The following is a 25,653-nucleotide window of genomic DNA, read 5'->3' on the forward strand; positions in this document are numbered from 1 at the left end:
GTTCCCCCAAAGTCTGCGACGTCAGCGGGATAAAAAGTCTAATTTTTTGTACAGTAAAAAATAGTCGTGATAAAAATTATCAATGTAGAATAGAGTGGGTGCGCAGGCATTTTATTTCTAGAGATCGAGCGCCCAGATAGTGTTTGAATCTTGCACTAGATGTCAGCCGAATTCACTCTCTGGTCTCAAGAAAAAATGAGCAGCCGCAAAGTGGCCTGCTGCCTCTTGCCTTTACGCGTTGAGTTGTGCGAGAAAAGAGCACAATATTTGACGCTCTGACCGTGCACAAAGTTTATGTCGTAGACATATTAATAATAATTAGTGTTTAATTGATTTATTTTGATATTTTCGTGAATGCGTTGAAAATTATGGTGATAGTGTTGTGACACGGTGTGATTTTCTGTTTTCAGCTGCGGAGACGTCGTTCCAGTGCTGGAATCCCAGGAAACCCGCGTGACGGTGAGTGTTCACACTTTTTAAAATTATTTTTTCTCTTAAAATAAGCCTCCAATGGGGCAGCTCAATTTGATCAAGATGTACTTTTAGAGCCTCAATAAATTATAACCGGTGCCGCGTACTTTATATCCACACAGACATCGAATTTTTAATTTATTTAATTTATAATTTACAATTAGTGAAACGAGCCAAAATATCGAAAACAGATAAACAACTGAAATATGAAACTCAGGATGGATGACCTGAGGAAGAACGAAGCAGCGCCAGAGGCTTAGAAAATTATTCTTCAAGCCGAAAAAAGTGCAAAAATAGCGTGGAAACTGAAATCAGGGTACAAGCAACCTGAGGAAGGTCAGGGCAGGTCACGGTGATGCCGTTGAACGCCGACCGATTTCCCTCCGACGGGTGGAACACCTTCGCACCACTTCGATTAGCATAGCAGCACACGGGTGCAAAGCCCAGGGTCCGGTTTCAGGGTCTCAATCACCTGATTCACCTGATCGGCTAAAAACTCGAGATTTGGGTGTCATTGAACTCCCCGGGTGTAATTAAATCGCAAAAATGAATGAAAAGAAGGTTGTCCAGATTAGATAAGCAGCGGCGCCCTTTTTTGCCTATTGTCGCTGCTTGGTGCCAAGAGAGAAAATGCTATATATTAAAAAAAATCGCAATAAATCGCCTATGGGCCGTAGAGAGCTCAAACTCGGTTTCGCATCACTGTTCGCCAATTAGAATATGAAAGGGCAGAAATCGTGGCCGAATTAAAATTAGAACTAACAAAATCCCAAAATTTAGATTGACCTTTTATCTGAAAAGCGAATTTGAAGGGTGGACACATTTTTGTATCGTTTATGGCACGTGGAACAGTTGAGTATCACTCTTCTCGTTTAACAATAAAAGAAACAAAATTATTTTCTTAAATCCAATTTTATGTTTAAGACTGTAAATAGATAATTTATTTTTTACTGATTAAGCACATTCCACAGTTTAGGCTTATCATCATCAGCCACGTCCTTGGCCGTGCGGCCTTTTCTGTCCTTGGCTTCCAAGTCCACCCCTGCTTCGTCCACAAGGAACCGAAAAGTTTCTCTGCTAAACGATATCTTTTCTTCGTATTGGTTGCAGTAGCTGTTGTTCACCAAAATGTGCAGTACAGTTTCTCCGTTATTTGTCGTTTCTTTCACCAGTCGAGGGTTAGTTAAGTGCAGCAGTTTGACCACTTCTGAATTGTCGTGGTAATTGATGAAATCGGTGAAGGTGCAGGCGAAGTGCAAGGCGTTCCATCCGTCGGCGTCTTTGGCAGCCACGTCGGTGCCTTTCTCAATAAAATCGCGGACGAGCTGCAAATGCCTGTGCTGGGCGGCGACGTGGAGAAGGGTTTTGCCTCGCTCGTCCGTTTTCGTCAGGTCGCCTCGCAGCAGCAGGAAGTGGTCGTAGATGAAGTGATCGTCTTCGGTCCAATCTTGTCGCTCGCCGCTCGGAATCAAAGAAGTCAGGTCATCGCCGACTTCTCTTGTCAGCCAGACCAGGAATTCTCCATGTCTGCAGTCTACTGCCAGCTGCAAAGGACTCATCCCATTTCCTGTCTTGATGTGTTTCAAGGCTGGACTTTTTGAGAGCAGGTATTCCGCTATTTCCATTTTTCTGTAAAAGATGGCATATTGGAAAGCGTTGAACTCGTCTCTGAACGTGGCAATGTAATCACTTTTCGGTTTCTCGTCGTAAAACACAAAAATATTTGCCTCAAGCGTCACCGTATCTCTGGCCAATCCGCTGGTTCCTTCCTCCAAAATAAGCTTGACAATATCTAGGTGGCCGAATCTCACAGCCACATTCAAAGGGTCCCAAATGATTTTGCCTATAAATACTTGATTGTCACAACATGCATCTGTAATGGCTAGTTTCGCTCCGTGTTTGAGGAGAATTTGAACGCACTTGAGTCTCCCCCGGTAGCAAGCAAGGAAAAGTGCGTTTTCATAGGAATGGTACTTTGTACTATTCACGTTGAATCCGTTTTCAAGGAACAGTTCTAGAATTTCATCGTTGTCCCTCTCAACCGCTGTGCAACCAGCGCCGCATTTGAATTTTTGGAGCAGCTTGATGAATTTGTTAGGGAAAGTCTCTTTTAGCTGGTTGAACACGGAGATCGCGTTAAACTTGGCAATTTCTTCTAGAACCTCATCCATGTATTTTTCCAAGGTTCGTGAATCGATGACGTTCATTTTCAACAGCTCGATTGCGATTTCTTCGCTTCTTATCGAAACGACCAGCAATTTTATGGCGTATTTCACGCAAATGAAAGAACGATGTTTTCCACAATGAATAACATCATTTTCAGCAATATCTGGCGAAAGATTCATGATATTAGAAAATTCTAATGTTTGTTCGTCACAAATATTCATGTGTGGCCTCACCATTCTAAATATCTGTTTGAGATTTTCTCTGCAAACTTGAATCATCAGAAACTGAGGTTCGTTGTATCTAGTTAAACTGAACACAATCATTTGCGTGTGAAACTCGATATCTTTTTCCTTTTCTAAAGTCGAGTAGAAAAGATCGACAAATTTTCTGACCTGCTCCATATTCCATTTGCTAATAAATTCCATGTCAAAAGTGCTCGACTCTTCCACGTTTTTCAAAAAGTGTTGGGCAGCAAGGAATTCAGCAAATGTCCGGTGGAGGAAAGTGACCGTTTCTTGCTCCACGGTTGCTACTCCGTAGTCGTTCATCTTCGCCAAGTCCTCTCTCGTCACGCCACCTCCGTCAAGCGGCTTGTTTTTTATGAAGCGAAACGCGATCAACCGCAGAAGGTTCAGGGCGATTTCAATCTTCTCCGATGCCACTTTATTGTAGCCATTTTCCCTGACCAAACACATTTCTACCTTCTTCCTCACCACTTTGTCGTAAATTAAGTATAAGTTTCCTTCGCCGCTGCTCTGAGCTACTAACAACAGGAGCAGGGGGTTGACCAGGACATTGTCCCGATTTTTATCCTTATAAGGTTGATCATCAGAGTTTGAAAAGCTTATTTGTTTGATAGCGTGAAACACTCTTTTGATTTCTTCTTCATCCTTACCGAAAACGGACTGCAGAAACTCTTTTTGCTTCTCTTCATCGAGTGGCTCTATTTCGAGAAGTTTTACGTTGACAACTGCTTTCTCGATCACTTTCGCCTCGTGAGGTCTCGTTGCTACGCAAAGTGGAATTCCTCTTTCTCTCAAAGCCCTCACTATTTTGAGAACTTTTTCCCTGCTGTGCGGACAAACTTCGTCGAATCCATCCAGGAAGACTACGATTCTTATGTGAGCAATCCAACTTTGTATGTCTTCAGCAGAATACCCTGTGGTTTCGACAAGAAATTGGACTACATCCACTCGAGAAATGCTCAATATGTAAACGAAGTGTTTCTTTAACGAGATATTAAGAATTTTGGCATCTTGATCGGATTTTCCTAGTTGAAAAGCGATTTCTTTGAGAACGGTCGTTTTTCCGGCGCCGGCAACCGAACTCAAAAGCCAAACCTGGTTTTCTCGCAACCTTTTCGCCTCTTTGATCAAATCATCGAAGCCAATCTTTTTCCTGTAGCCTTTCAACTTGAAATCTGGTTTCACGAAAGTCCTCGGCCAGTCGGGAAAATCAATTAAGTACTGAAGCGTCGAGTTAAGCAGAGTAAATTCTTTTTTAGCTCCAGTTGTGAGAAGGGGCTCTAAAAGCTCTTGCAAGCTTCTTCCCTTTTTCAGCTCATCACCTTTTAAGATTCCGATTAAGCGCTGAAGAAATTCTGGAAAACAACAGCAAGTTGGAGTAGCCGTTAAAAAATAACTAACGAATGTGGCACTATACCTTTTTCTTTCAAAATCATGACAAGCCAGCCGCTGTGGTTCGTTGACGAGACTTCAAATTTGCTCTTGAATGGAGAGTGCTAAATTAGAACCAAGAATAAAAGATATGGAATAAAAAATAACAAAGATTCTCACAGAGTCACATTCCTGCGCCTTTTGGTCAATGATGAAAAAGATTTTGGGCTTTCCGATCAATCTTTCATTTTTCGGGCCGATAAATCCGTGTAAAATATCAGCGATTGGTTTTTCTTCTCCGTTCACAAGCACGCAAACTTCTCTTGTCCTTTCCTTTTCGCTCACTTGGCCGAAAATGCAAGTCAAAACGCAGCCAACGTCATGGTTGACTACGAAGCCGAACTTTTATTAATAATGCATCTCTTTTGGTTCTTCTTACATTACCTTGTTTGTAATAATCGTCCAAAGATTCTTTTTTCAACTTCCAAAGTCTTGTATCAAAATCCAAGTTTTGCCTCAGAGCTTTTTCCGTTTCTTCAACTTCTAACGTTTGCTGTTCGTAAAAGATGAAGGCGCGTCGACCTCTGATGTTTTTACCGTCGTCTGACTTCCACGAAAAAAATTCAGACGTTGACGTGATTGTTGCTGCTTTTTCCATGCGCGAATCAGTTCTTGAAACAGTTTTTGCAGCAGTCAATGCCCTGGAAAGCAATTCGAATTTTATTAAATTTTCGGTAAAAAAACCCAATATTACCTTGAGAAGGAAAAATTCCTGTCTAAGGGGAACATTTTGACCTCTGGCGTCTGTCCAAGATGAAGGTTTGTTGCGAAGTCTGGTCCAGCGATAGACGCTTTGTGCATTTTGTGCTGGACTGACGTGAGGAATAACAACAAAAGCTTATCCTCGCTGATTCGGTTCAAAACATCGCACATGATGCTCACGAACCAGGAACCGCGTTCACTTGTGTTTGCCATGGTTGCTGTAACACGAGATAATTCAAATGCTAATTTTGTGAATAAATAACGCAATGAAATTTTAATACTCTCAACTGTCGAGTAAATGATGACTGTGTTGGGCATATCAGGAGCCATCGTGATTCGGCAAGAGTTTTTGTTTTCGTAGTCTTTGTAATCCTTTTTTCGGTCGAATTTTGCATCTTCTAGTTTTCCCCTACATGGCTGTTGAATTTTTTTACTTTGATTTTTTGCATTTTAGCAACGCTAGCTATAACTTACACCAAAGTTGACAAGTTTCAAACATTGCTCGAATCCATGCAGATTTTTCAGGGAGTCAAAAACCTCTTCTGTCGTGAAGGAAATAAAATCATTCTCTTGCTCGTTCCAGTAATCGGTGCCGATCACTCCATTTTCGTTTCCGTGAGAGAGGAAAAACAGCACGAAAACCGACGGGATCTTGTCTTGATTGAAATGGAAATAATTCAAGCCAGAGGGGATGATTTGTAAATTCGATCATTGCATACCTTTTGAGGCGAAAAATCGCAAGAGCTTTTCCTGGTTGCCGAGAAGATCGAGCAGAATTTCCTTTTTTGGTCTAAAAAGGCCGCGGAAATTACAGTTTCGGTCTTTTCCAAAGGTTGTTTCCAGTTTTTCCACGTCTGGTGCGTCACAGTTACGAAATTTTTGCCCATGGTTTTTGAAATCGTAATGGACGACAAGAACAAACACGCTGTGATTTACTTTCGTTTAAAACAAAATGGCGTTCAATTAATAGATAAGAAAATTTACTTTTCTGCGTTTTGTTTTCCTGATTCAGACTGAAAGAAACCAAGATTCGCTGGACCTGTTGGACGACCTTGAGTCTCACCTGGAAAATGGGTGATTTGTTTGTAAAATTTTGTACCGAGCCTGAGATGAAAATTACCTCGTTTTAAAATCTCCTCCATCTCCATAATTCTTCGTTTTCTGTGACGTGAATTTTAATTATTAAACAAATTGCAAACATGCAATAAAATGGTTCATTCAATTTTAAGAACGGTGTTTGTAATAGTTAAATGGTCAAGGGTGGTCTTTGTTCAACCTTTTGAAACGGCGCGGAACGTCGTGGAATCATCTATTAAAGAATGACTGCCCCTTGACACACGTAATTTCACATTTTTGCCGGCTGTGACGTCAGCCACGGATACTTTCGGCTAATGAGTTTAAAGGTGTCAAATCCTTTATTATTGGTCGGCTGGGTGTCGGCACTTGCATGAATTTAGCATCATTACCAAGCTACCCTCTTCCTCGACACAACGCAACAAAAACGAAATCAGTACGACTTTCCGTTCTCGCTCGGGAGCTGCACACAGCAACAAAACAACGTTTCGCGCGCTAGTGATTTTTTAATTTCGTGATTTACTTCAGAATTTGATCTGTAACCCCACATGTCACGCATATTAGAAGAAGTAATAGTCAGTGGCAAATTTAATGTGCTGCGATGGCCGAGCTCTATTTGCTGTTGCTGCGGGGCGGCAGGTCTCTTTTACGACCACCCATGCGCGGTAGATTAATTAGAATTAGAAAGATTAAAGTTTGCGTCGAGCGATAACGAGGAGATAATGTCTGCATCGTGCTCCAGTTTTCTTTCCAGGCGAACTGACTCTCGTTATTGGCTACGATTCACGAAAAAAATGAACAACTGTAAAAAAGTCGCGTCGTTGCTTTTAGCTTTTCGAGGATTGTTAAATTGTGCGAGTTTAGAACTCAGGTATTCGGACAAACAAGGCTGCGATTGATACCGATGGAAACGGACGAACGATATTTTTGTTAAAAAATGGTGCAAAAAAATCAGGCAGTGTGTTAATTATTAGTAGAGTATTAAATTGGGAACAAGAATGGTGGATTCGTGGATTGATAGAGCGCGCGACTTGACTCACGAATAATGCACTTACCACTCACAATCAGGCATTCGCATTGGCGTGGAAGAGTTCTGCGTGTTGCTCCCGTCGAGTGGGTGCTTTTTCCGCCCTCGGTGTGACCGCGAGTTGACCTGGTAGGTCACTGCGACCTCTACGACGCCGTAGCCCGGCTCCAAGCGGGCCTTTTTTCTTGACCTTAGAGAAACTAATCGGCCAATTAGTATCAGGGCAAGACGACACGGGCGTGGCAAGAGACTAACCGGGTGCGAGCGTTGTAGTCGGTGAGAGAAGCGAGAAAGTCACGCTACGCACAAGACGTGCGTTTTTATGGGCCACAAAATGATAGATAAAAACCGAGCTCACTTGAAACGAGCAAAGTTCGCTCCCAGAAAGGAACCTCAATCTGGCGGTGCGTATGCACTTTTTGAGTTGCACACGACATCAATCTTCTTAATCTTCCTCTTGAAAATGTCAATCTTAGATTACAGCAATCTCTCGCACATCTCTATTGCGTACACTTACTTTGGGGCAGAAGTAAATCAGTTATAAAAATTAATTAAAAAGTTTAATATTATTTTCCACAATGTCGTGTTTTTGGCTGACCGATGAAACCCTTTAATTTATCTTATATCTTTATCCCTACCATTTGACGACGGAAAATTTCAAAAAACATTTACAACCATGGAAATTCCAACGTAAAATTTTAAATTCCCGATTAGAACTCTCTCTAAATCGCCTCATTAAATTCGCTGCCAAGAATCCGTCAAACTAATCATTTTCCGAGCTTTTTGACCTCGATTTGTAAATTCAACGTCCCGGCCTCGTAGTGAATAAGATTTAAATTTTTCCTCCAGCACTCAAGGCACTCAAGCCTTTTCCTAACAAAATATTTTACAGATCAAATTGGATCGCCGACTTATAAAATTGCTAAAAATTCAGTATTCAAGTATATTATAGAATGGCTTAAATAATTTCGCTGGCTTAAAAAATCGCTCTTTATTCGCACTCACTTGGCTGGTGATGTCTACAAGATAATACATTTTTTAGGTCAGTTTTGTAGCTCTGATAAAAATTATCAATGTAGAATGGAGTGGGTGCGCTGACGTTTTATCTCTCCCTCGAAAGAGAGCGCGGCGATGGTGTTTCGATCGTGCACCAGATGTCACCCGAATTCACTCTCCCGTCTCACAAAAAACGAGCAGCAGCGCAAAGTGGCCTGCTGCCGGCGCCTCTCGCCTTTCGGGCATCCTCATCGAGTTGTGCCGTGAAAATTCATTAATCGTGGTCGTTCACTTGGAAGTAGTTCGCTGAAGGAATCGAAAGTCAACCTGGACGAAAGCAATGAACGTGAATTAATTGTCGCACAAAAATGTGGGCAGTCGTTCGTTTGCTGGACAGAAAACCAAAAACCAGACCAAGCTGGGTGGTGAAAATTGGGTTTTCCCTGCGCAGAAAAATGCAAAGCTGCACTTTTTTATTTTACAAAATAATTATTGGTGCCTCAAAATAAATTTAAAATCATAATAGCCTCATGGGAAATGGAATAAAACTCGAGCATTATTTAAACAGCTAAAAATCCCCGATTTTCTCCTTTATTCAAAGCACATAAACGTGCACTTGCATTTTAAAAAGGAAATATAAGATTCAGATTTTGCCAAAGCTTCAAGATAAAAATCTGGATCCCCATTTTAGACTGAGAGCTCCGCGCTCAGGTTGTCCAGCTTGCCCTGGTAAAGGTCGAGCACCGGCTGCACTTCTTCCTGCAGGAACTCGGTCACCTGGAAATTTAATTCATCTCGTCAATATTTAAAGTCCAGAAACCCTTTCTCCGATGTTTCGTACCTGCTGAGGAGCGCGTCCGACGAAGGTGGCAGGGTCGAGCAGTTGCTGCAGGTGCGGCAGGATGGGCGCGAAGTAGGCGTCGGCCTCCACCCTGGCCACCAGGTCGTTGTCCTTTCCGTGCTCCTTCACCTGGGCGGCCGCCTCGTGCGACAGCACCCTGATCTTCTCGTGGCACTCCTGGCAAAAAAAACAATAATTTATTTTATTTTCAATTCAAATGGGCATTTCCGCACACCTGTCTGTCGGCACCCTTGCGCACCATGGCCATGATGAGGTTCTCGGTGGCCATGAAGGGCAGTTCCTGGCTGATGTGCCGCTCGATGACCTTCGGGTAGACCACCAAACCCTGCGTCACGTTCAGCAGGGTCAGCAGCACGGCGTCCGCGGTCAAAAACGCCTCCGACAGCGTCAGCCGCCTGCACACACACACACAAAGAATGCTTCATTTTCGTTAGTGCCGCGGAAATTTGGCCGATCCTTCGCCCCGCCCACTTTTACATCAGTGTGAAGTTAGACCTCTGCCTAATGATCCAGCGATCGGCCAAATTTCCGCGGCAAATAAAAAATTGGTAATGTTGGCAGTCGTGACCTGTTGGCGCTGTCGTCGAGTGTGCGTTCGAGCCACTGGGTGGCGTGCGTGTGCAGCGTGTTGGCAGGCAGCGCCATCAGGTGGCGGGAAAGCGCGCAGCAACGCTCGCTGCGCATCGGGTTGCGTTTGTACGCCATGGCCGACGAGCCGATCTGGTCCTTTTCGAACGGCTCCTCCACCTCCTTCAGGCTGGCCAACAGCCGCACGTCCGTGCACATCTGCACGCAAACCGAAAATTATTTTTTAACCGACGTGGGTTGAAGCATTTTCGGTGCCTTGTGGACGGAGGCGCCGAGCGAGGCGAGCGCGTTGACCACCTCCGTGTCCTGCTTGCGCGTGTACGTCTGTCCGCACACGAGGAAGCTGCGTTCGAAGCCGGACAGTTGGCACACGCGCCTGTCCAGCTGCTTCACCTTCTCGCCGTCACCTGAACGCACCAATTCGGTATAAATTTATTTTTATTTTTGTGAGCTCAAAGTACCGTCGAACAGCTGGAGGAAGGAGGCTTGCGTGCCGGTGGTGCCCTTGACGCCGCGGAAACGCAGCTCCGAGTGGACGCGACGCAACGCCCGCTCGTCCATCAGCAGGTCCTGCAGCCACAGACACGCCCTCTTCCCCACCGTCGTCATCTGCGCAGGCCTAATCAAAGCAAAAGCACAAAATGGAAATCAGAGAATCATGAACGACGGTAAAACCGCGAAAACATTCTGGGGCTTGATCTCAGGTCACGTGACCTGAGAAAGGTCGGTGACAAGCAAGGATGAAAAATCGCCAAATGTAATCGAAATGCTGAAAAAAAGCATTAAAAACCGGCTTAGGAGCGGATCTCAGGTCGCGATACCCTGAAAAAGGTCGTCAGGGTAACCCAATTAAAATTCCAATCTAAGACATGTCCGATGAGGGGTCGTAGTCAACGATCGGATGAACGGTCGAATTTTAATAAAAATAAAACCATGCGTTTAAAAATTTAGCAGAAAAAAATTAGTATAATTCCAAAAATTGTCCGATTTTGGAAAACCGAATACTGGGGACGTGTCCCACTGAGGGGCTTCGATTGGTACCCGAATCGGCGCCTGGGCCCTGAAAACAAAAGTTTGAAATGTCGCAAATCATGTGTTTTGGACTTTTAAAATTAATAACTCGGCTCCTATGGGTCGCAGAGTGGAAAACCAAAGTTTTTTAGACTTGCCGTGAAATTCTGCGTTTTTTTGCCCGATTACCGCCGCCGGAAAAGCCCGGAAAATTTGCGCTTTATATATTTCTGGGTTTAATATTATTTTCATAAATTCACCTACGGGTCGGATTCGATTTCTGACTTAAAAATCAGCCTTCCCGCATCAAAACGCGTCAATGGCTCCAATTTTGCGCCAAAATTCGCACCTTTGTCGATTTTTTCGCACGGGAAAATAGTGAACAGGGTCGGTCAAGGGGCCGGATTTGCAGCATTTTTTGGCTCAGAGGACAAATTAGTGCCCCGCACTTCCCTTTACTGTATTATTATTATTATTATCGAGCAAAAACTAACTGGAAGTGCGTGAATCCGAGGGTGGGCGTGTCGCGGTGCTGTTGCGCAAAGCGCGCCAAACGCTGGACGCAGCCGGCGACGCGCACCAACAGCAGCTCCAGCGCCGAACGGATCACCAACAGGTCCTGCAACGCGTGAGTAAATCAAGTGCGCATGCGCAGAACACGAGAAAATATTCGAACCGTGTTGTCGGTGACGTAGCAGGAGGTGGCGCCGAGGTGGATGATCGGCGCCGCCAGAGGGCAGCAGCGGGCGAACGTGTGCACGTGCGCCATCACGTCGTGGCGCACGCGTCGCTCCTCCTCCTGCGCATGCGTGAAGTCGATCTGCGCCACGTTTCGCCGCATCTCGTCCAACTGCTCGTCGGAGATGTCCAAACCCAATTCCTAAAAAAATATATAGATATTTTTAATGAGAACGAGATGCGGAGATAACAGCTGATCGGAATTAAATTTTGGTCGCCTTAAGCCTTTGGTCGGTTGGAGGTCTGGCGATAAGCGCCTGTTTGTGTTTGTGTGGCTGCATAATCGAGAGGATTAAGATGCACACTTCCAAAATGATAAGGCGAGTAAAGAAAACCCTTTTGTTTGAATTGTTTCGTTCTTTAGCAATATTAAATGTGTTAAAATAAGATTTGGTGGTTTCATTTAATTAAAAATAGCCTTTTTATGGTTAATTTAGTAGTGTTTATCAGGAACTGCTGTTTTTCCATTTTTTTCAGTTAATAACGCTTTAAAATGTGTTATTACCTGACGACAAGAATAATAAGATAATTAAAAAGCTCCTTCAGACAGTTAATTTTTTTAATTTAAATTCTCAAATCTGATCAGAATCTACAATATTACCTAAAGAGGCTAATGAGAAAATTTTCAAACGGTTTAATCTATTTGGACGCGAAAACCAAAGTCATTTTCCCCAATTTTAGAGGCAAGGAAAATGTTGAATGGAAAACAGAGCGGTTGGTTGTTTATCGGCTTCGGCGGCGCGACGTAAAGGCGAGCGCGGTGTTTGCCGGCCGCGCAGTCCGTCAGTGATTCTCGACAAGTGCAGCCGAACCCTCGACACACGCAGCCAAAATGCCCGAGACTTACGCAGGTTCGTTCCCAGATCCGTTTCCATTCAACCCTTTCTACGGTTTGTCCCTTGCATTTGAAAAAGCCCGATTCACATCTCCGGGATTGGCTAGGAAAGGGTTATTTTTTAAAAATTCCGAGCGCATTGTGGCATCGATTTTCACGCGAAGAAGCCGCACAACTCACTCTCCTTTTTCCAATCAAATTAATACACGTACTCGCACCGATTTTTTTGCTACATGCCAATGTTTTTGCTCTGAGAATTTAGATCGAGAGGGATTTTAATTATATTTTACTCCCCTAATTTTAATTACCAAGCACAAAGTAAAAAACACGACTATTAATTTTTTTATAAAAAATATATTTTCAAAATTTCTCAGATAAAAATAAGTTAATTGCCGTGACTGATACTGTCGAAGCAATAAATAGCGCGTAATCAGCGATAAATTCCTTTGAGATGAGTTTTAGTCGAGTCAAGTGCGCGGGGAGAAAGGTTGGTTCGTGGGAGGAGAGTGAATCACTGATAGCCCAAAGCCGCGCGCTGATAAAAGTTATCGCGGCGGTAGCACGAGTGGCGCGCGCGAACAGAATAATTTAGTCAGCGGCAATATTATCTGTGTTGCAGTCGGCGAAAAAGACATGGCCTCGAACGCGCTCACGCAAGTCAAGTCGATCGCCTTCTGGCTAAAGGTGGCCCAGCTGGTGAGTACTCGAAAAAAAAAAATCCAAAATCCCATTCGGATTATTCTTTTTATTTATCCCGCGCAGATCATCAACATCATCGTGATCGCGCTGCTCAGCGAGGGCGGCTTCATCGCCAACATTCCCAAGTGCTTCGTCGCCTTCGGCACGCCGTTCGCCTTTATCATCGTCAATACGATCCTCATCACGGGCCTGCTGCTCGAAGAGGCCCTCTCCAAGCGAATGGTCAGTGCAAAACGTTTTCTTCTATCAGAAAAGAGTTACTGCGCATGCGTAGGTCACCCCTAACGCTACTGCGCATGTATTTTACAATTAGGGAGCTACTGCGCATGCTCCGACCTCCCCGGGGCCTGCGCAGTTGGCTCCATTCAGTCTATTTCATGTCCGTCCTTGACTAATTCCTGAATTCCTTAGAGCATGGTGCTGACCGCGGGCGCAGGGTTGCTCTTCGTGACGGCCGGCGCCCTGATGATCGAGTCCTGGGTGAACTTCAAGCTCCAGAACGACCTGACGCTCGGCGCCGGGATCCTGAGCATCATCCTGTCGCTCGTCTACTTCGGCGACACAGGCTACACCTTCAAATTCGTGTGACCCTCCCGCCCCTCCCCTCCCCTCCCTCGAAGCGGCCCCCTCCACCGCCCTTCCGTCCACAAACAATAAAACGTTCAACTGTTGAGTTTCTATAAAAAAAAACGTTCATTTTATTTCCACGAACAGAATTTGTAGGAGGTATTATCTAATCGCTGAATCGGTGCTCATCAATCCCAGACTGGCACATTCGCTGGCGTCACCGCACTCTGGTCCTTGAGCTTATCTTTGCACTGCGTCATCCCATTTGGAAAGAATTCGTTCAATATTAGTCAACAGATTATCAGTTGTTATCGGTTTTTGACAAAACTAATAAAGTAAAGTCCACGCCAGTAAGACAATTCATTGTTATCTTGATTTTTGTAGTTTAAACCGATTCATATAAATATAAATAATGACACATTATATATTTATACGTGACGCATTTAAAACGACTCTGCGCCGCGGATTTAGCAGTTGGCGAGTGGGATATTTGGTGCGATCGAGTCTCGGCGCAAGTGCGTTTGCCGGGCGCGAGATAAGATAAAGCGGCGGACGGACGGGCTCGAGGGCGAGCCACCGGCAGAGACATTTATTATTATGCTCAAGGAGACGAGTTTCGGCGGCATCGAGCAGGGCCCAGCAGAGGCGGTCGCGGGGCCCAGCGCGGCCGCCGCCACCGCCGCCGTCGCCGCCGTCGAGGTGGCCCCCGTGCGGTGAGTGCGTCCACTGCCTCCAGCCACGCCCCTCCACTCTCTCATCTCGTTCGCAGGAGCAAGCCGCAGCCGCGCGTCAGCAAGCAGAGCCGCCCCTACGTCGCCTTCAAGTTCGTCGAATGCGTACGTTCAAATTTTTTATTCAAAATTGGCGCGAAAATGACGTGTTGCAGGCGTTTTGCATCGTGTGCCTGGTGGTGGGCAGGGAAAACTGGCAGGCCATGGTGATCAGGGGCAACGTGCACCTGGCTCTGCAGCCAGTCATCGCAGGGGCAACCTTCGTCGTCTACTGCCCCCTGCTGCTCATCTCGTACGCCCTCAACCGACCTCCCACGCCCTTCCTGGTCAGTCTCCAATTTTAGTTCCTCAATATTCCGGTTAAATTTAACCCCAACTCTTCTGGAAATACTAGAAAAGGGGAGGATTTCTATGTAAGGGTGATTGAAATTCAGGTTTTCGGTCAGTGGCAATCCCCCAGTTGAATTTAAAGCTTATTTCGTGACTCTGCGCATGTGTACAGTGCAATTAACGCCACTGCGCATGAATTTTACCATTGAGAAACTACTGCGCATGTATTATTAATTTAGGAAGGTATATTTAACAGTTTGGAAGGTACTGCGCATGTAATGAACGATTAGGAAGCTACTGCGCATCTAATATACCGTTAGGACGCTACTGCGCGTGCTCTGGACATAAACAGCCTGCGCAGTAGTTTCCCATGCATTCTACACATGCGCAATTCACTCAAATTAGTCCGACTTGTCTCTGCGCATGCGCATGACGAATCTGAGTTTCCTAAAAATCTCGGCAGATGGCGTGCATGGCGGCATTGGGCTCTGTCTACTTTATCTTCGCGGCGATCACGACTGGGGTGTTCTGGTCGGACTTGGCGTTGCTGCTGGACGAGCTGGACGGCGCCACGCCCATCTTGGAGCTGGAGGATTTGCAGAAGCTGCTGGAGGCGACGGGGGCGGACCCCGACCCCCGGCTCGCCGCCGACCGCCTGCTGCTCTACTGCATGATCGCCACGCCCACCGCGGCCATCTTCCTCGGCGACCTGCTGCTCACCCTCAAGTACGCCATCCTGCGGCACATCCCCGCCTCCACCCTGCCCCCCTCTTTGTCCTTTTTCTGACAATAAATTTAATATATTTATTACGACACACATTTTGCTGGAATTTTTGTTTGAAACCTTTTTGAGAGATAATTTTGCGAGTAAACAGCTTTCGGATTGCGTCAAACGTGTGTCACCTGTGCTAATCTCGGGCGTTTATCAGCGAGCGCGACAGATAAGCGGCGAATATATCGATTCGACTCACGCATGCAGAGATGGCCGGTCGGCGGGCCACGCTGGCCGCCCTCAAGCGGCCGCTCCTCGTCGGAAAACTCGTCTTTTTGGTGCGTATTCAATCCTTTTAATGTGTTTTATCAGTTTCGGGATGTGCAGAATCTTCCAATCGCTTTTAAACCCACCAAATTTGAATTTTCTGATCCAAAATGGCGCCTTTGGGGAGTCTTCTCAGGACTTTCAAGTGTTTAAATAGGTCACGCCCCCAATTTTAAATTTCCCGCCTTCCTGGCCTACAAAAACTGAATCCTAATCGTTCCAACTGCGCAGCTTCTAAGGACTTGACGACGCATTCGCAGCCATTTTAAATTTAGCGCCAACCGCGCATGCGCACTCATCCTTTCGTGATTATTTCGATTTTTGTAAGCAGGCTCTGGTGGGCAGCGTTCTGGGCCTTCACACGCAGGTGTATCCTTGGGTGTTCGACGTTGGCGGCCACCACCACGTGCTCCTGGTGCACGTGGCCGGCGGGGTGGCCGCCGCCCTCGCTTCAATGGCCGCCGTTGGCCACCTCTTGCTGCAGCCACTGCCGCTTCTGCTCGTAAGTTGATTCAATGCGCCATCACGAGTTCAAAAATGCAATATGGCCGACTTATTTCCATTAAAGGACCCGACGAGCCGCCATATTTAATCTTGAAATTTTGATTTTTGCTCGATTTAGGAGGCCTCTTTCGACGTGGTGAGCGCGGCGCTGCTGTCAGGTGGCGGCGGCGTGCTGCTGTCGGCGTGGGGCCAGCTGCTCAACGACAACAGCACCGTGGCGACGCACTTCGTGCTGCCCGGCGTCCACACCGTCGGCTTTCTCAACATCAACAACCTGGCCGCCGCCGGCTTTCTCGCTGTCGGCGCCGCTGTCACTGCCCTGGCGCAGGTCGTCGTCGCCCTGAGATGCCCGAGGCCCGTGTGAAAAGCCCTTTTCTCGAAAAGAGACGGACTCTTGGGAGTGTGTTGGCTCCGTTAATGTGTGTTAAATAGTATTCAACGACCTGTATCTATTGTCAATTATTTTATTAAATTCGAAAAATTATTGTAGCACTCGATTTTAGAAAAATTTCTTCTTTCCCGATTTAAAAAAAAATATGGCGACTCTTTAACGTCTTTAATTTAAAGGTACTTGGTTTTAATTTTAATTAAACGCATGAATACAGATGATAATGTTAATTAATTGAGAAATAATGAGGATTAATGAGGGCGATAAGTGGAGCAAACAAACAAGGCGGGTCACGCGTTCGTGGACAACTCGTGACACCGCGCGGGTGGGTGGGTGGCTGACCTTCTGCGCGGTGGCCAGGTTGATCCACAGGGTGCGCCAGGTGCGGAATTTGTTCTGCTCGCTGAACAGAAACTGCATCTCGGAGGAGCAGTAACGCGTGGACAACGGAGACTTGTAGCCCTCCATCTTCGGCTCAGAGGCGAACGACGACTGACACTCGCGGACAACACCAAGTACTGACCTCCCAAGATGAGGCAAAAGTCACTCGTGTCGCTTGTCGCAACAACAACAACACCGGCAACTCACGAGACAAGTGACCGAAAAAATGCAAGAATTGTACCGGTTTTTTTAATTAAAAATGGAAAATATTAAGAATATTTGAAGAAAATTCCTTGAAAATGGTTGAATTACAAATCACGGACAATTATTGATTGTATTTTTAAGAAATAGACGTTAAAAATAATTGAAAATTTGAAAGGTATGCTAAATTATTTTAAAGAAAACCGGTTTCTTAATGAAAAGAGCAATCTGTGCCGGTTTTAATGAATTCAGCTGGTAGCCAGATGGGGTTACGGCAAAGGAGTTGAGAATAATGGTTCAAAATTTTGGTTTAAAATGGTTTAAATGTTTCAAATCAATTAAAAATAAATAATTAGATACTATTTAATATTAAAATATAAAAATTAGGCGTATTTACCAGCTGATGAGCATTGAGTACCTGTCAAAGTCTTTGGCTCCTTTGATAAACTCGCCCCGTCGATGCAGTACGCGCGGAAATCGCGGCCGCGGGAACTGGAACAAGTCGGCCTCATTGTCTGCGATGACGCAAATCTAAATTATAATCTGCTTTCTGTTTCGATAACAAGCGAGTGCAGGAGAAAAACAACTCTTCTGCTGTGCCGCCAACTCTTTATTCCACAATAAATTGACGCAGCTGATAAATTGCTACTTTCCTCACAAGATTAATTGACGAAAAATGAAAGTGAATTTTACCATTTTTTAAAAATTAATGGCCTCGTTTTGTTCTTTTGATGGGGTTTACTATTTTGTTTTCGGAGGTGGCGAGAAAGCTAGTGATTAACGCGAACTTGTCGATTTGCTTTTTGTTGGCAGCGCGCGCACGAGGGAACAAAAGGCGGCGCTTTGTTCACCTGGCGCTGGCGGTGTGGCAAGTGGCAGCCAGGGCCCTGACTGACTGAGTCGACCGAGCGAACTGCCTCCGACCTGACGCACGCACCTTTCCTTCCTGCGACGTAGACATGGCCTGCGACGCCTGGATTTCCATCAAAGTTCTCCTTTTCGTGAGTACTTGCCTTTTCTTATTTATTTATTTATTTATTTACATTCTTCGAACTGTTTTATATTTTTATTTAATAAGTAAATTCCCCAAAACTGAATTGTTTATTTTAAAATAATGCTGTTTGGATTTTTCAAACACAAACTTCTTTAACTGCAGATATTTATTTATTTTTTATTTTATTTTGCAGGCTTAAATACATTTCTTGCTGGTTTTTTTTTAGAAAAAAAGAGAGAAACGATCTAATTAAGAGCCTTGCGCGCGCGCGTGTGTAAAAATGAGGGCCATTCGGAGAGAAAAATGTGGCAAGTTTCCCACGGCGAGCAGGCGGACAAAGAGCACTTGTTTGTGTGCAATTTGTGCGACGAGGCCGGAATATTCTGCTTTCTGTCTCACCTTTCGCCGCAAAAGGGTAGATTAGATAAGCCAGGGCTGCTATCGCGCGCGCGCGGCCCACTTTTCCGCTCGCTCTTCCGCCTTTCGCCGACCTGGCAGCCCCGAAAACGGTTATTTTCCCGTTTTTCTTCTGGCACACTTATTTTATCGACCGGAAAAATATAAATAAATATTTAAAAGAAATTTCTGGGGATTGAATTTATTTATTTATTATTATTAAAATGCATGCTGAATTTGTAATTATTTCGCTCGCAGATCATGAGCGTGGTGTGCATGCTGGTGAAGAAGGTGACGGACTACGACGCGAGCCGGCTGTTTTTCCTGCTGGAGAAGCTGTCGTACGAGTGGCCGCTGCTGACCAACGTCACCTGGGACGAGCACGGCGCCGCCTTCGTCGACATCACCTTCGGCGGCTTCATCATCATCACCGCTGGACTCGTCGTCGCCGCCGCTGCGGGAGAGCTGCGCCGAAAAAGCGCAATGGTTCGCAAATTTTCCTTTTTATAAATAGCTAACAAATAATTAAATGTTGCTGCCTGGGAATTTATCAAAAAAATTAATATTAGTAAAAAACCTGTAATTAAATTTTTATAATTATTAAATTGTGCTCCTGACGAGTGGAAAACCGATTTGTTTGTTCCAATCAGCAGCTAAAGAGTTGGCCAGGCGATATTTAATTGCAGAAACACTCCGAATGTGGATTTAAACAGATTTAATTGCGCGCAAAACGGAGAAAATAGCAAAGATTCTTTGCTCGACGCTGATTGGCTGGACGCAACGCGCGTGACAGCAGCTGCCGCGTAGTTTCAATGTGTGAGCGTTGCTAGGTAACCGCGACATCTGTTATTCTGTTGACATGCGCAATGCGTTCAGCCAATCAGCGTTGAGGATGATTCCAGCAAAGAATTATTCTTTATGCGCTTTCTTCAGTTAAAAATTCTTTGCCCAAAAAATACTCGGCGCTGATTGGCTGGCGCATCACGATTGTCAACTGTTCTCACGGTTGCCTCTCAAATTGCGCGGGAGCGTTTTGCGTCAGCCAATCAGCGTCGAGGATTCTGCTCTCAAAGAATTCTTGCTGCTTCCTTTGATTTCATTGCTTTTATTTGCAATTAAATCCACTTTTAATGCCTTTTTACTGTTCAAAATCGAATAACAAACTCTTTAGCTGCAAATATACGCCATTGTTAAAAGTTTTTCTTTGATTTCTCAGTGATTCATAGACAAAAAATCAGGGTTTAGAGGAAGTATAGGAAAAAAATCGTTTATTATTAATTTTAATTCACTATTATTTCGTGATTTTCAGGAAACTTTCTTTTTATTTGTTGGTGCTTTGATGTTCGGCGCCGCCGGGGCGCTGATCCTGGCGTCGATCGACCAGATTCCGCACCAGCTGATTGGACACGCGGCGGGACTGGGCGTGATCGCGCTGCTCACGGCGCTGCTCTTCCTCGCCGACCTGCTGCTGGCGTCGCGCAGACGCAAACGGGCGCCGCTCCTCCGCAGGGCCGTCGCCGCCACGCAGACCACGTTCTCGCCGCCGCCTTACCCCCCGGAGCCCATGTTCGCCTCGCATGCGCCCCCAAAAACCGTTTACAGGTGAGATTTTCCATCAAAATGTTCTATTTTTAGTCATTACTAGGAGAGGTTTGTTTGGTTGTGACTGACCTAATGGGATTTTATTGTAAATTATTAGCAGTTTAGGCAGATATTTTTGAGCTAATTTATCACATTTCGCCAGTTTTGAGGTTAGGACAGGCAGAAATGTACAATTAAACGCGTATTTATTTTGTTATTTGCCATGTTTATTATTATTTAATTTTTGCAAGAATAAACAATATTGGATAGTATTTTATGTATTTTTTTTTATTTAGAGGAGCACCACAAAACGATACCTGCTGTTATAGTCTGTTTCGCACGTGACAAAAGCATGCTCGCAAAATTCTTCTCGCGATACCTCCTACCGTCTTCTGCTGACTGGATACAAAATAGTCAATATTTAATTTAACGGCAAGCCTGTTTAGCGTTAAAATCGGCTTTTAATACCGGGTTCGCATGCAACAAAAGGAGGTACGCAGAATTGTTCTTTTCTTACCTTCTGCCGTCTTCTGCTCACTGGATACAAAATGGTCATTATTTAATTTAGCTTCAAGCGAGAATATGCAGCGTTAAAATCGGCATTTTTTACGCGGTTCGCATGCGACAGACGGAGGTACACAGAATGCATCTTTTGATACCTTCTACCGTCTTCTGTTGACTGGATACAAAATGGTCAACTTTTAATTTAACGTAAAGCTACGTATCCTAGCGATAAAATCGGGTTTTAGTACGCGGTCTGCATGCGATGGTAGGAGGTATCTTAAGGAGAATTCTGCGTACCTCTTTTCGTTGCCTGCTAACCTGATACGAATGAGCCATTTTAACGCTTTTTACGTAGCAAAATACGCATTTTGTATTAGGACAGCAGGCTATAGCAGGAGGTATATCTTTGTCGCTGAACAAACTAGGAGATTTGATTATTCTGTTTGGTGGATCAGCTGTTTTGGTAAATAAAACAAATAATTACATCCGCTAGAAATAGTCGTAAATTTTATTTGTAAAGAGAGTTACAAGAAATAAATTAATGTACATCTCTGAAGTCAAAAATTCAGTTACATAAGAGTGATTTTGGCGCCATCGCTTGGTGGTAAATAATTGCTTTTAACTAGAGAACAGGGAAACATAAGAACTTTTAGAACTTGCACTCACACACACATTCAAATTTACCGCAAATTTTCGTCGGAATGCCAAAAAGAAAAAGAAAATCCCGCCTTTTCCGCGACACCAGCGCCAAAGCTTTGAATCACTTTTTGTGCTTCGCAGGGTGAACTCGATGGACCCGATGGCCGAGCAGACGCGTCCCAAGTGGCTGGAGAGCGGCGGCGGGGGCCGGGATGCAGGCTGGGGGCCGTCGAGGGGCGGCTACGTGATGCGGACGGCGCAGGGCTGGCCCAAGGGCGGCCACAGCGGCGGCGTCGAGGGCGGCCGCGGCCTCGACACGGCCGACGCTGGCGACTCGGAGATGGAATTCGAGCCGACGGCGCACCTCGACATCCGCACCGAGGGCCCCAAGGCGCAGGTCATCAACACGCACGTGCTGCACAAGTGGCTGCGCAGGCAGCGCCGCCACGAACACCTTCCCGCCGCCTAGAGCAGCCACGCCCCCTCACACGCCCCCACCACAGCTGCCATTTTTACACTGTAATAAGTCTTTTCAATAAAACAGAGATTCTAACTTATTTCCATCGCGCTTTCTTCACTTTTGCGTCCAAGTGTAAATCGAATTCACGAGATTTCGGGCCAGTTCGCACCCTCGCCTTCGTCCAACTGAAATTACGATAAGGAAAATATTTTACCTGAGGATAGGGCCATAATTGAAGTAACACCAGGTTGTTTTTTGTTACCTCGTCCGTGTCGCTGTTGTCGATGGCTTCTTCGACGTCCAGGCTCATGTCGGCATCATCGGCGCCGGGCGTCGACAGAAAACACGGCGACGGCTTGCTGGCTCCGCCTGCGGGATTAGCGCCTGCGCAGTCAATATTGTCGATGCCCGCCTGCGCCACTCGGTTTTTAGGATCAAAACTGCGCAAGACAAAATAAAATCAAAATCAGCCTCCTGGAAGAATGCTCGGAATGTTGACTAACTTTAAAGCTAGCGTGAAGTGGCTTAGCGCTTTGTCGACGTTGCCGACGCGGCTGTGAAGGTCGCCGATCATCGAGTGCAGCTTGGCGTTGGGCGTGGCGTCGATGTGGCGCTGCAGCAGCGCGATGGCGTGGTCGTACTTGTGCTCCTTCTCCAGCATCTCGGCCAAAAGGTAAGCGGCCGGCAGGAAGTGTGCGTCCTGGTTCAGCGCCTTCTCCAAGGCGCTTTTTGCCTTCGACGACAACCCTGGCTCGTTCATCAGCACCTGCGCGTACAGCTGCAACCCAAATTGGAGCTCAATTTCAGTTGTCACGCATGCGCAGAAAGCCTAGAACTTTGCTACGCTTGCGCAATTAAATTTTTTATCTGAATATACCTTTGAGGATGCGTAAAAACATTAGGCCATTCATTATAAGATAAATTACGCATGCGCAGTTGCCAAACTCACCGTGAGAGCGCGTGGGGCGTGGTTGAGCTTGCGGCAGGCTGTGGCAGCCAGGGTGAAGGCCTCGCGTTTGCGGTTGGGCGCCGCCAGGTAGCAGTTGATGAGGCCCTCGTAGGCCTCAAACATTTTCGGCGCAACGTTCAGCACGTCGCGGTAGCACGCAATGGCGGCGTCGAGCCTCTTCAACTGGCGCTGAGCGGCGCCGCGCAGCAGCAGCGCCTCCACGCTCGAGTCGCGGAGGCACAGGTTCTTGGCGCGTGCCGCCAGGTGGTTCGCTCGGACGGGCTGGCTGCGCGCAAGGGCGTACCTGGACACACGATACACCCGTTGCGGTTGTAAAAAAACTATTTTTACGATAACATGCGAAAATTAGGGATAATTGAGGCTAAATTAAAACTGCGCATGCGTCAAGTGTCGTGTTTGTTTAGCAATGCAGCGCTTTCTAGGCCCCCTAGCGAGCATCACTGTAAAGAGAGGAGCTCTTTGCCCGCGACGACCACTCCCACACTAGAGCGTAAGGAAAGGAGAGTAGATACTAGCAGGCAACAATGGCATCAGAGCTGATACTCTACTACTCCTTTCCTTACGCTCCTCTTTTTAGAGGAATGCTCGCTAGGGGGCCGAGATGGCGCTGCTTTGTTACAAAATACGACTTGACGCATGCGCAGTTTCAATTATTTCTTACTTTCGCATGGGATCATAAAAATAGGGTCAGAAATGGCTGAAAAAAAAGAGAAAGAGACTCACCAACCGACGGCGACCCAGACCTCAGGGCCGTGGACGCCGAGAGTGGCCTCGCTGAGCAGGGAGCGGTTGCACGGCGACACCATTGGCGCCGAAACGCTGTCCGCGAGCGGCGCCACCAGCTTCTCGAGTTCCTTGGTGCGTTTCTCGCGGTAGAGGCAGTGCGCGCGCACGTCCAGCCCCGCGCTCACCGTCGGATCGAATATTTGGACCTTCTGAAGGGCGTCGATGGCGCTGGCGTAGTCGCCCTTGAGGTAGTAGGCGCGTCCGATGGTGAGCGTCAGCTGCGAGCAGCCGCGCAAAATGATTTTGTTGTCGAGCGACTTGAGCGCCGTGATGACGTCCGAGTACTCGCCCTGGTGCAGGTGGCCCAGCGCGCGCATCCACATCTGCACCCAGTCGAGGCCGCGCAGCCGGCAGTAGCCGTTCACCATCAGCGTCATCACCTCGGCGCCGCTCACGCCCAGACGCAGCAGCTGCTCCGCCGCCTCGATCGCTAGCGGCGCCTCCTAATCACACAATTTATTAAAAAGAGAGCAATAGGAAAAATGGTTAAAATAAAAAACACACACTTGACCCCCTCTCAAATGCCGGAATCGCCAAATTCGCACCTCAATAAGAGGTTGAACAGCTGTGTTCGAATTTTAAGCAGTTGCAATTAATGGAAATGGCGGCTAGAATTGCTCTAATTACCAGAAAAATTGCATGAATTTTTTAAAATGGCAATATGGCGACGGATGTGTGCATTAATGGTGCTCCTTGAGCTCAAGAATGTTGCACTGTATTGCGTCACCCGAGTGGCGCTAGCATCGTCTGTTACCGCGAACTCTAATAACAATATGGCGGCGGAGATTTGACCAACACACGCATGCGCATAAATGGTCGCGAGAGTGTTGCGCTGTGTTGCGTCATCCAAACAATGTTTTGGCGCTAGCATAGACTTTTTTTCCCGCCTGGTTGGCGAATTACTATCCTACGTTACGATTTCAAACATGCAAATCAGGGTTAATAGGAAATTGTATTTGAAAAGAGTAATTTTGAGATGGAACTATGTTAATACCGACATTTAGAGATCTAAATCGCTACTTTGTCTCTCCTTACCCAAAAAAGAGCGTTAAAAATACGCTGACTAAGAATTTTCATTTCATGTAAAGTCGTTTAAATTTCCCGCTATTGTGGCATGCAAAATCTGGGGCATAATAGGATGTCAAGAATTATTTTTTATTATTTGCCGTTGCTGGAATAACCCTCAACGCTGATTGGCTGGACGCAACGCGCATGTCAGCAGCTCCCAACTACGTACTGTTGACACGTGCGTAGCGTTCAGCCAATCTGGCCAATCAGCGTCAAGGGTTCTTCCAGCAAGGAATTCTTGCTGCTTACTCTGATTTCCTTGTTTACGTTCTCATTTAAATCCGCGCAAATCAACTTTTAATGTGAATTTACTGAATGGAGATATTAATCTTGATGACAACAGAATGCTAAGCGGTTTTAACAAGGAATTCCAATAATTTTTATCCGATTTGCGTAATATTTCGTAATCAAATCGGTTTAAACCAACTCTTAAGACTGAATTTGGCACCAAACAATTCGTTTTCTGCTCAAATTAATGAACAAAATTAATTTTCTCAATCAAGGCGAAATATTTTTTAAAGAAGAATAATTATGGGCGCTTCTAGTGGTCATTAAAATAAAAATTGGCGTGCTACGAACCTTGAGGACCTCCTTGTAGGCTGTTATGGCGGACCTCTCGAGGCCGCGGGCGGCGTAGAGCTTGCCGAGGGCCATGTTGACGCGCGGATTGCGGGCCTTGGCGGACACGGTCTCGAGAATGGAAATCGCCCCGGCGCCGTCGTGCTGGCAAACGCGGCACTCGTGTATCAAATACTTGATGTCTGTCAATATATTTTAAAATAGAAAATTAATAATGTGAAGAGCGAGGAGGAGGAGAATTGCGGACGCACCGACGTCGAGGAGGACCTCGTAGTCGCCGAGGGTTGCGCCCTTGGGCTTGAGGATGCACTTGCGCAGCAGCAGCGCCTTCTCCAGCACGCTCTCGGCCTTGCGCGGGTGTCCGGTGCGCAGCAGCGAGTCTCCGTACACCACGAGCGTCTGCGCCCGCTGGTGCGGAATGCCCAGCACCTCCGGGTTGTTGTCGCACGCCGGCACCGCGATGTTGCACTGAAATCAACCACAATTTCTCATTCTTTGCTGCTCTGCACGCGCGGATTAATCCGGCCATTACCAGCGCCACCACGTTCGAGTACAATTTGGCGTCGTACAAATGCTTAATCTGCTCGGCCAGGCCCGTCATTGTTGCTCCTCGCTCTGCGGAAGAACACCTTTCTGTTTGTAAACACGATTCGCGCACTGCACTACTTACTACTTGCGATTCGTCTCCGT

The 25,653-nt window shown here is 46.2% G+C and overlaps 7 protein-coding genes across 7 annotated transcripts; 4 read left to right on the forward strand and 3 right to left on the reverse strand.

The window, feature by feature from the left end:
* Positions 1-1,377: 1,377 nt before the first annotated feature.
* LOC135942229 (uncharacterized) lies at positions 1,378-6,162 on the reverse strand. Its single transcript, XM_065488241.1, has 10 exons — positions 6,136-6,162; positions 6,000-6,078; positions 5,735-5,940; positions 5,490-5,671; positions 5,297-5,432; positions 5,008-5,233; positions 4,698-4,954; positions 4,434-4,642; positions 4,300-4,363; positions 1,378-4,237 (listed from the first exon to the last, which is right to left on the reverse strand). Exons 1-10 carry the CDS (start codon positions 6,155-6,157, stop codon positions 1,419-1,421), a joined length of 4,200 nt encoding a protein of 1,399 aa, XP_065344313.1. The 5' UTR covers positions 6,158-6,162; the 3' UTR covers positions 1,378-1,418.
* A 2,506-nt stretch (positions 6,163-8,668) lies between these two features.
* On the reverse strand, positions 8,669-16,980 carry AdSL (adenylosuccinate lyase). Its single transcript, XM_065487546.1, has 9 exons — positions 16,747-16,980; positions 11,250-11,453; positions 11,068-11,192; positions 10,024-10,181; positions 9,818-9,969; positions 9,543-9,760; positions 9,189-9,369; positions 8,954-9,130; positions 8,669-8,889 (listed from the first exon to the last, which is right to left on the reverse strand). Exons 1-9 carry the CDS (start codon positions 16,870-16,872, stop codon positions 8,800-8,802), a joined length of 1,431 nt encoding a protein of 476 aa, XP_065343618.1. The 5' UTR covers positions 16,873-16,980; the 3' UTR covers positions 8,669-8,799.
* On the forward strand, positions 12,035-13,537 carry LOC135941814 (uncharacterized). The gene is made up of 4 exons (XM_065487551.1): positions 12,035-12,162; positions 12,766-12,842; positions 12,909-13,067; positions 13,257-13,537. Exons 1-4 carry the CDS (start codon positions 12,144-12,146, stop codon positions 13,431-13,433), a joined length of 432 nt encoding a protein of 143 aa, XP_065343623.1. The 5' UTR covers positions 12,035-12,143; the 3' UTR covers positions 13,434-13,537.
* Positions 13,870-15,292, forward strand: LOC135941812 (uncharacterized). The gene is made up of 4 exons (XM_065487549.1): positions 13,870-14,125; positions 14,182-14,248; positions 14,299-14,469; positions 14,937-15,292. The coding sequence occupies exons 1-4, from the start codon at positions 14,010-14,012 to the stop codon at positions 15,258-15,260; spliced, it is 678 nt and encodes a 225-aa protein (XP_065343621.1). The 5' UTR covers positions 13,870-14,009; the 3' UTR covers positions 15,261-15,292.
* Positions 15,372-16,502, forward strand: LOC135941813 (uncharacterized). The gene is made up of 3 exons (XM_065487550.1): positions 15,372-15,523; positions 15,844-16,014; positions 16,135-16,502. The coding sequence occupies exons 1-3, from the start codon at positions 15,455-15,457 to the stop codon at positions 16,378-16,380; spliced, it is 486 nt and encodes a 161-aa protein (XP_065343622.1). The 5' UTR covers positions 15,372-15,454; the 3' UTR covers positions 16,381-16,502.
* An 827-nt stretch (positions 16,981-17,807) lies between the features above and the next one.
* On the forward strand, positions 17,808-21,569 carry LOC135941811 (uncharacterized). Its single transcript, XM_065487548.1, has 4 exons — positions 17,808-17,987; positions 18,635-18,862; positions 19,686-19,978; positions 21,242-21,569. The coding sequence occupies exons 1-4, from the start codon at positions 17,946-17,948 to the stop codon at positions 21,567-21,569; spliced, it is 891 nt and encodes a 296-aa protein (XP_065343620.1). The 5' UTR covers positions 17,808-17,945.
* APC7 (anaphase-promoting complex subunit 7) lies at positions 20,947-25,642 on the reverse strand. The gene is made up of 8 exons (XM_065487545.1): positions 25,496-25,642; positions 25,215-25,431; positions 24,964-25,145; positions 23,254-23,759; positions 22,510-22,813; positions 22,064-22,338; positions 21,823-22,000; positions 20,947-21,745 (listed from the first exon to the last, which is right to left on the reverse strand). The coding sequence occupies exons 1-8, from the start codon at positions 25,562-25,564 to the stop codon at positions 21,704-21,706; spliced, it is 1,773 nt and encodes a 590-aa protein (XP_065343617.1). The 5' UTR covers positions 25,565-25,642; the 3' UTR covers positions 20,947-21,703.
* Positions 25,643-25,653: the final 11 nt, after the last annotated feature.

This window comes from Cloeon dipterum, chromosome 4 (genome assembly GCF_949628265.1).
Source record: "Cloeon dipterum chromosome 4, ieCloDipt1.1, whole genome shotgun sequence".
NCBI lineage: Eukaryota > Metazoa > Arthropoda > Insecta > Ephemeroptera > Baetidae > Cloeon > Cloeon dipterum.

Bases quoted from the DNA above. Each gene is read 5' to 3' on its own strand.
- LOC135942229 (XM_065488241.1), bottom strand. From the start codon at position 6,157: ATGGAGGAGATTTTAAAACGAG. The intron at 6,079-6,135 runs GTAATTTTCATC...CCCATTTTCCAG, and splicing joins GGAGGAGATTTTAAAACGAG to GTGAGACTCAAGGTCGTCCA. The intron at 4,643-4,697 runs GTAATGTAAGAA...TCGGCTTCGTAG, and splicing joins GGACGATTATTACAAACAAG to TCAACCATGACGTTGGCTGC.
- LOC135941811 (XM_065487548.1), top strand. From the start codon at position 17,946: ATGGCCTGCGACGCCTGGATTTCCATCAAAGTTCTCCTTTTC. The intron at 18,863-19,685 runs GTTCGCAAATTT...CGTGATTTTCAG, and splicing joins TGCGCCGAAAAAGCGCAATG to GAAACTTTCTTTTTATTTGT. The intron at 19,979-21,241 runs GTGAGATTTTCC...TGTGCTTCGCAG, and splicing joins CCCCCAAAAACCGTTTACAG to GGTGAACTCGATGGACCCGA.
- APC7 (XM_065487545.1), bottom strand. From the start codon at position 25,564: ATGACGGGCCTGGCCGAGCAGATTAAGCATTTGTACGACGCCAAATTG. The intron at 22,814-23,253 runs GTGAGTCTCTTT...TCGTGTGTCCAG, and splicing joins GTCTGGGTCGCCGTCGGTTG to GTACGCCCTTGCGCGCAGCC. The intron at 22,339-22,509 runs GTGAGTTTGGCA...TTTGGGTTGCAG, and splicing joins ACGCCCCACGCGCTCTCACG to CTGTACGCGCAGGTGCTGAT.
- AdSL (XM_065487546.1), bottom strand. From the start codon at position 16,872: ATGGAGGGCTACAAGTCTCCGTTGTCCACGCGTTACTGCTCCTCCGAG. The intron at 11,454-16,746 runs GTCAGCCACCCA...ATATTTTTTTAG, and splicing joins ACCTGGCCACCGCGCAGAAG to GAATTGGGTTTGGACATCTC. The intron at 11,193-11,249 runs GTTCGAATATTT...CACGCGTTGCAG, and splicing joins GCTACGTCACCGACAACACG to GACCTGTTGGTGATCCGTTC.
- LOC135941812 (XM_065487549.1), top strand. From the start codon at position 14,010: ATGCTCAAGGAGACGAGTTTCGGCGGCATCGAGCAGGGCCCAGCAGAG. The intron at 14,126-14,181 runs GTGAGTGCGTCC...TCTCGTTCGCAG, and splicing joins GTCGAGGTGGCCCCCGTGCG to GAGCAAGCCGCAGCCGCGCG. The intron at 14,470-14,936 runs GTCAGTCTCCAA...AAATCTCGGCAG, and splicing joins GACCTCCCACGCCCTTCCTG to ATGGCGTGCATGGCGGCATT.
- LOC135941814 (XM_065487551.1), top strand. The intron at 12,843-12,908 runs GTGAGTACTCGA...TATCCCGCGCAG, and splicing joins GGCTAAAGGTGGCCCAGCTG to ATCATCAACATCATCGTGAT. The intron at 13,068-13,256 runs GTCAGTGCAAAA...TGAATTCCTTAG, and splicing joins AGGCCCTCTCCAAGCGAATG to AGCATGGTGCTGACCGCGGG.
- LOC135941813 (XM_065487550.1), top strand. From the start codon at position 15,455: ATGGCCGGTCGGCGGGCCACGCTGGCCGCCCTCAAGCGGCCGCTCCTC. The intron at 15,524-15,843 runs GTGCGTATTCAA...TTTTGTAAGCAG, and splicing joins TCGGAAAACTCGTCTTTTTG to GCTCTGGTGGGCAGCGTTCT. The intron at 16,015-16,134 runs GTAAGTTGATTC...TGCTCGATTTAG, and splicing joins AGCCACTGCCGCTTCTGCTC to GAGGCCTCTTTCGACGTGGT.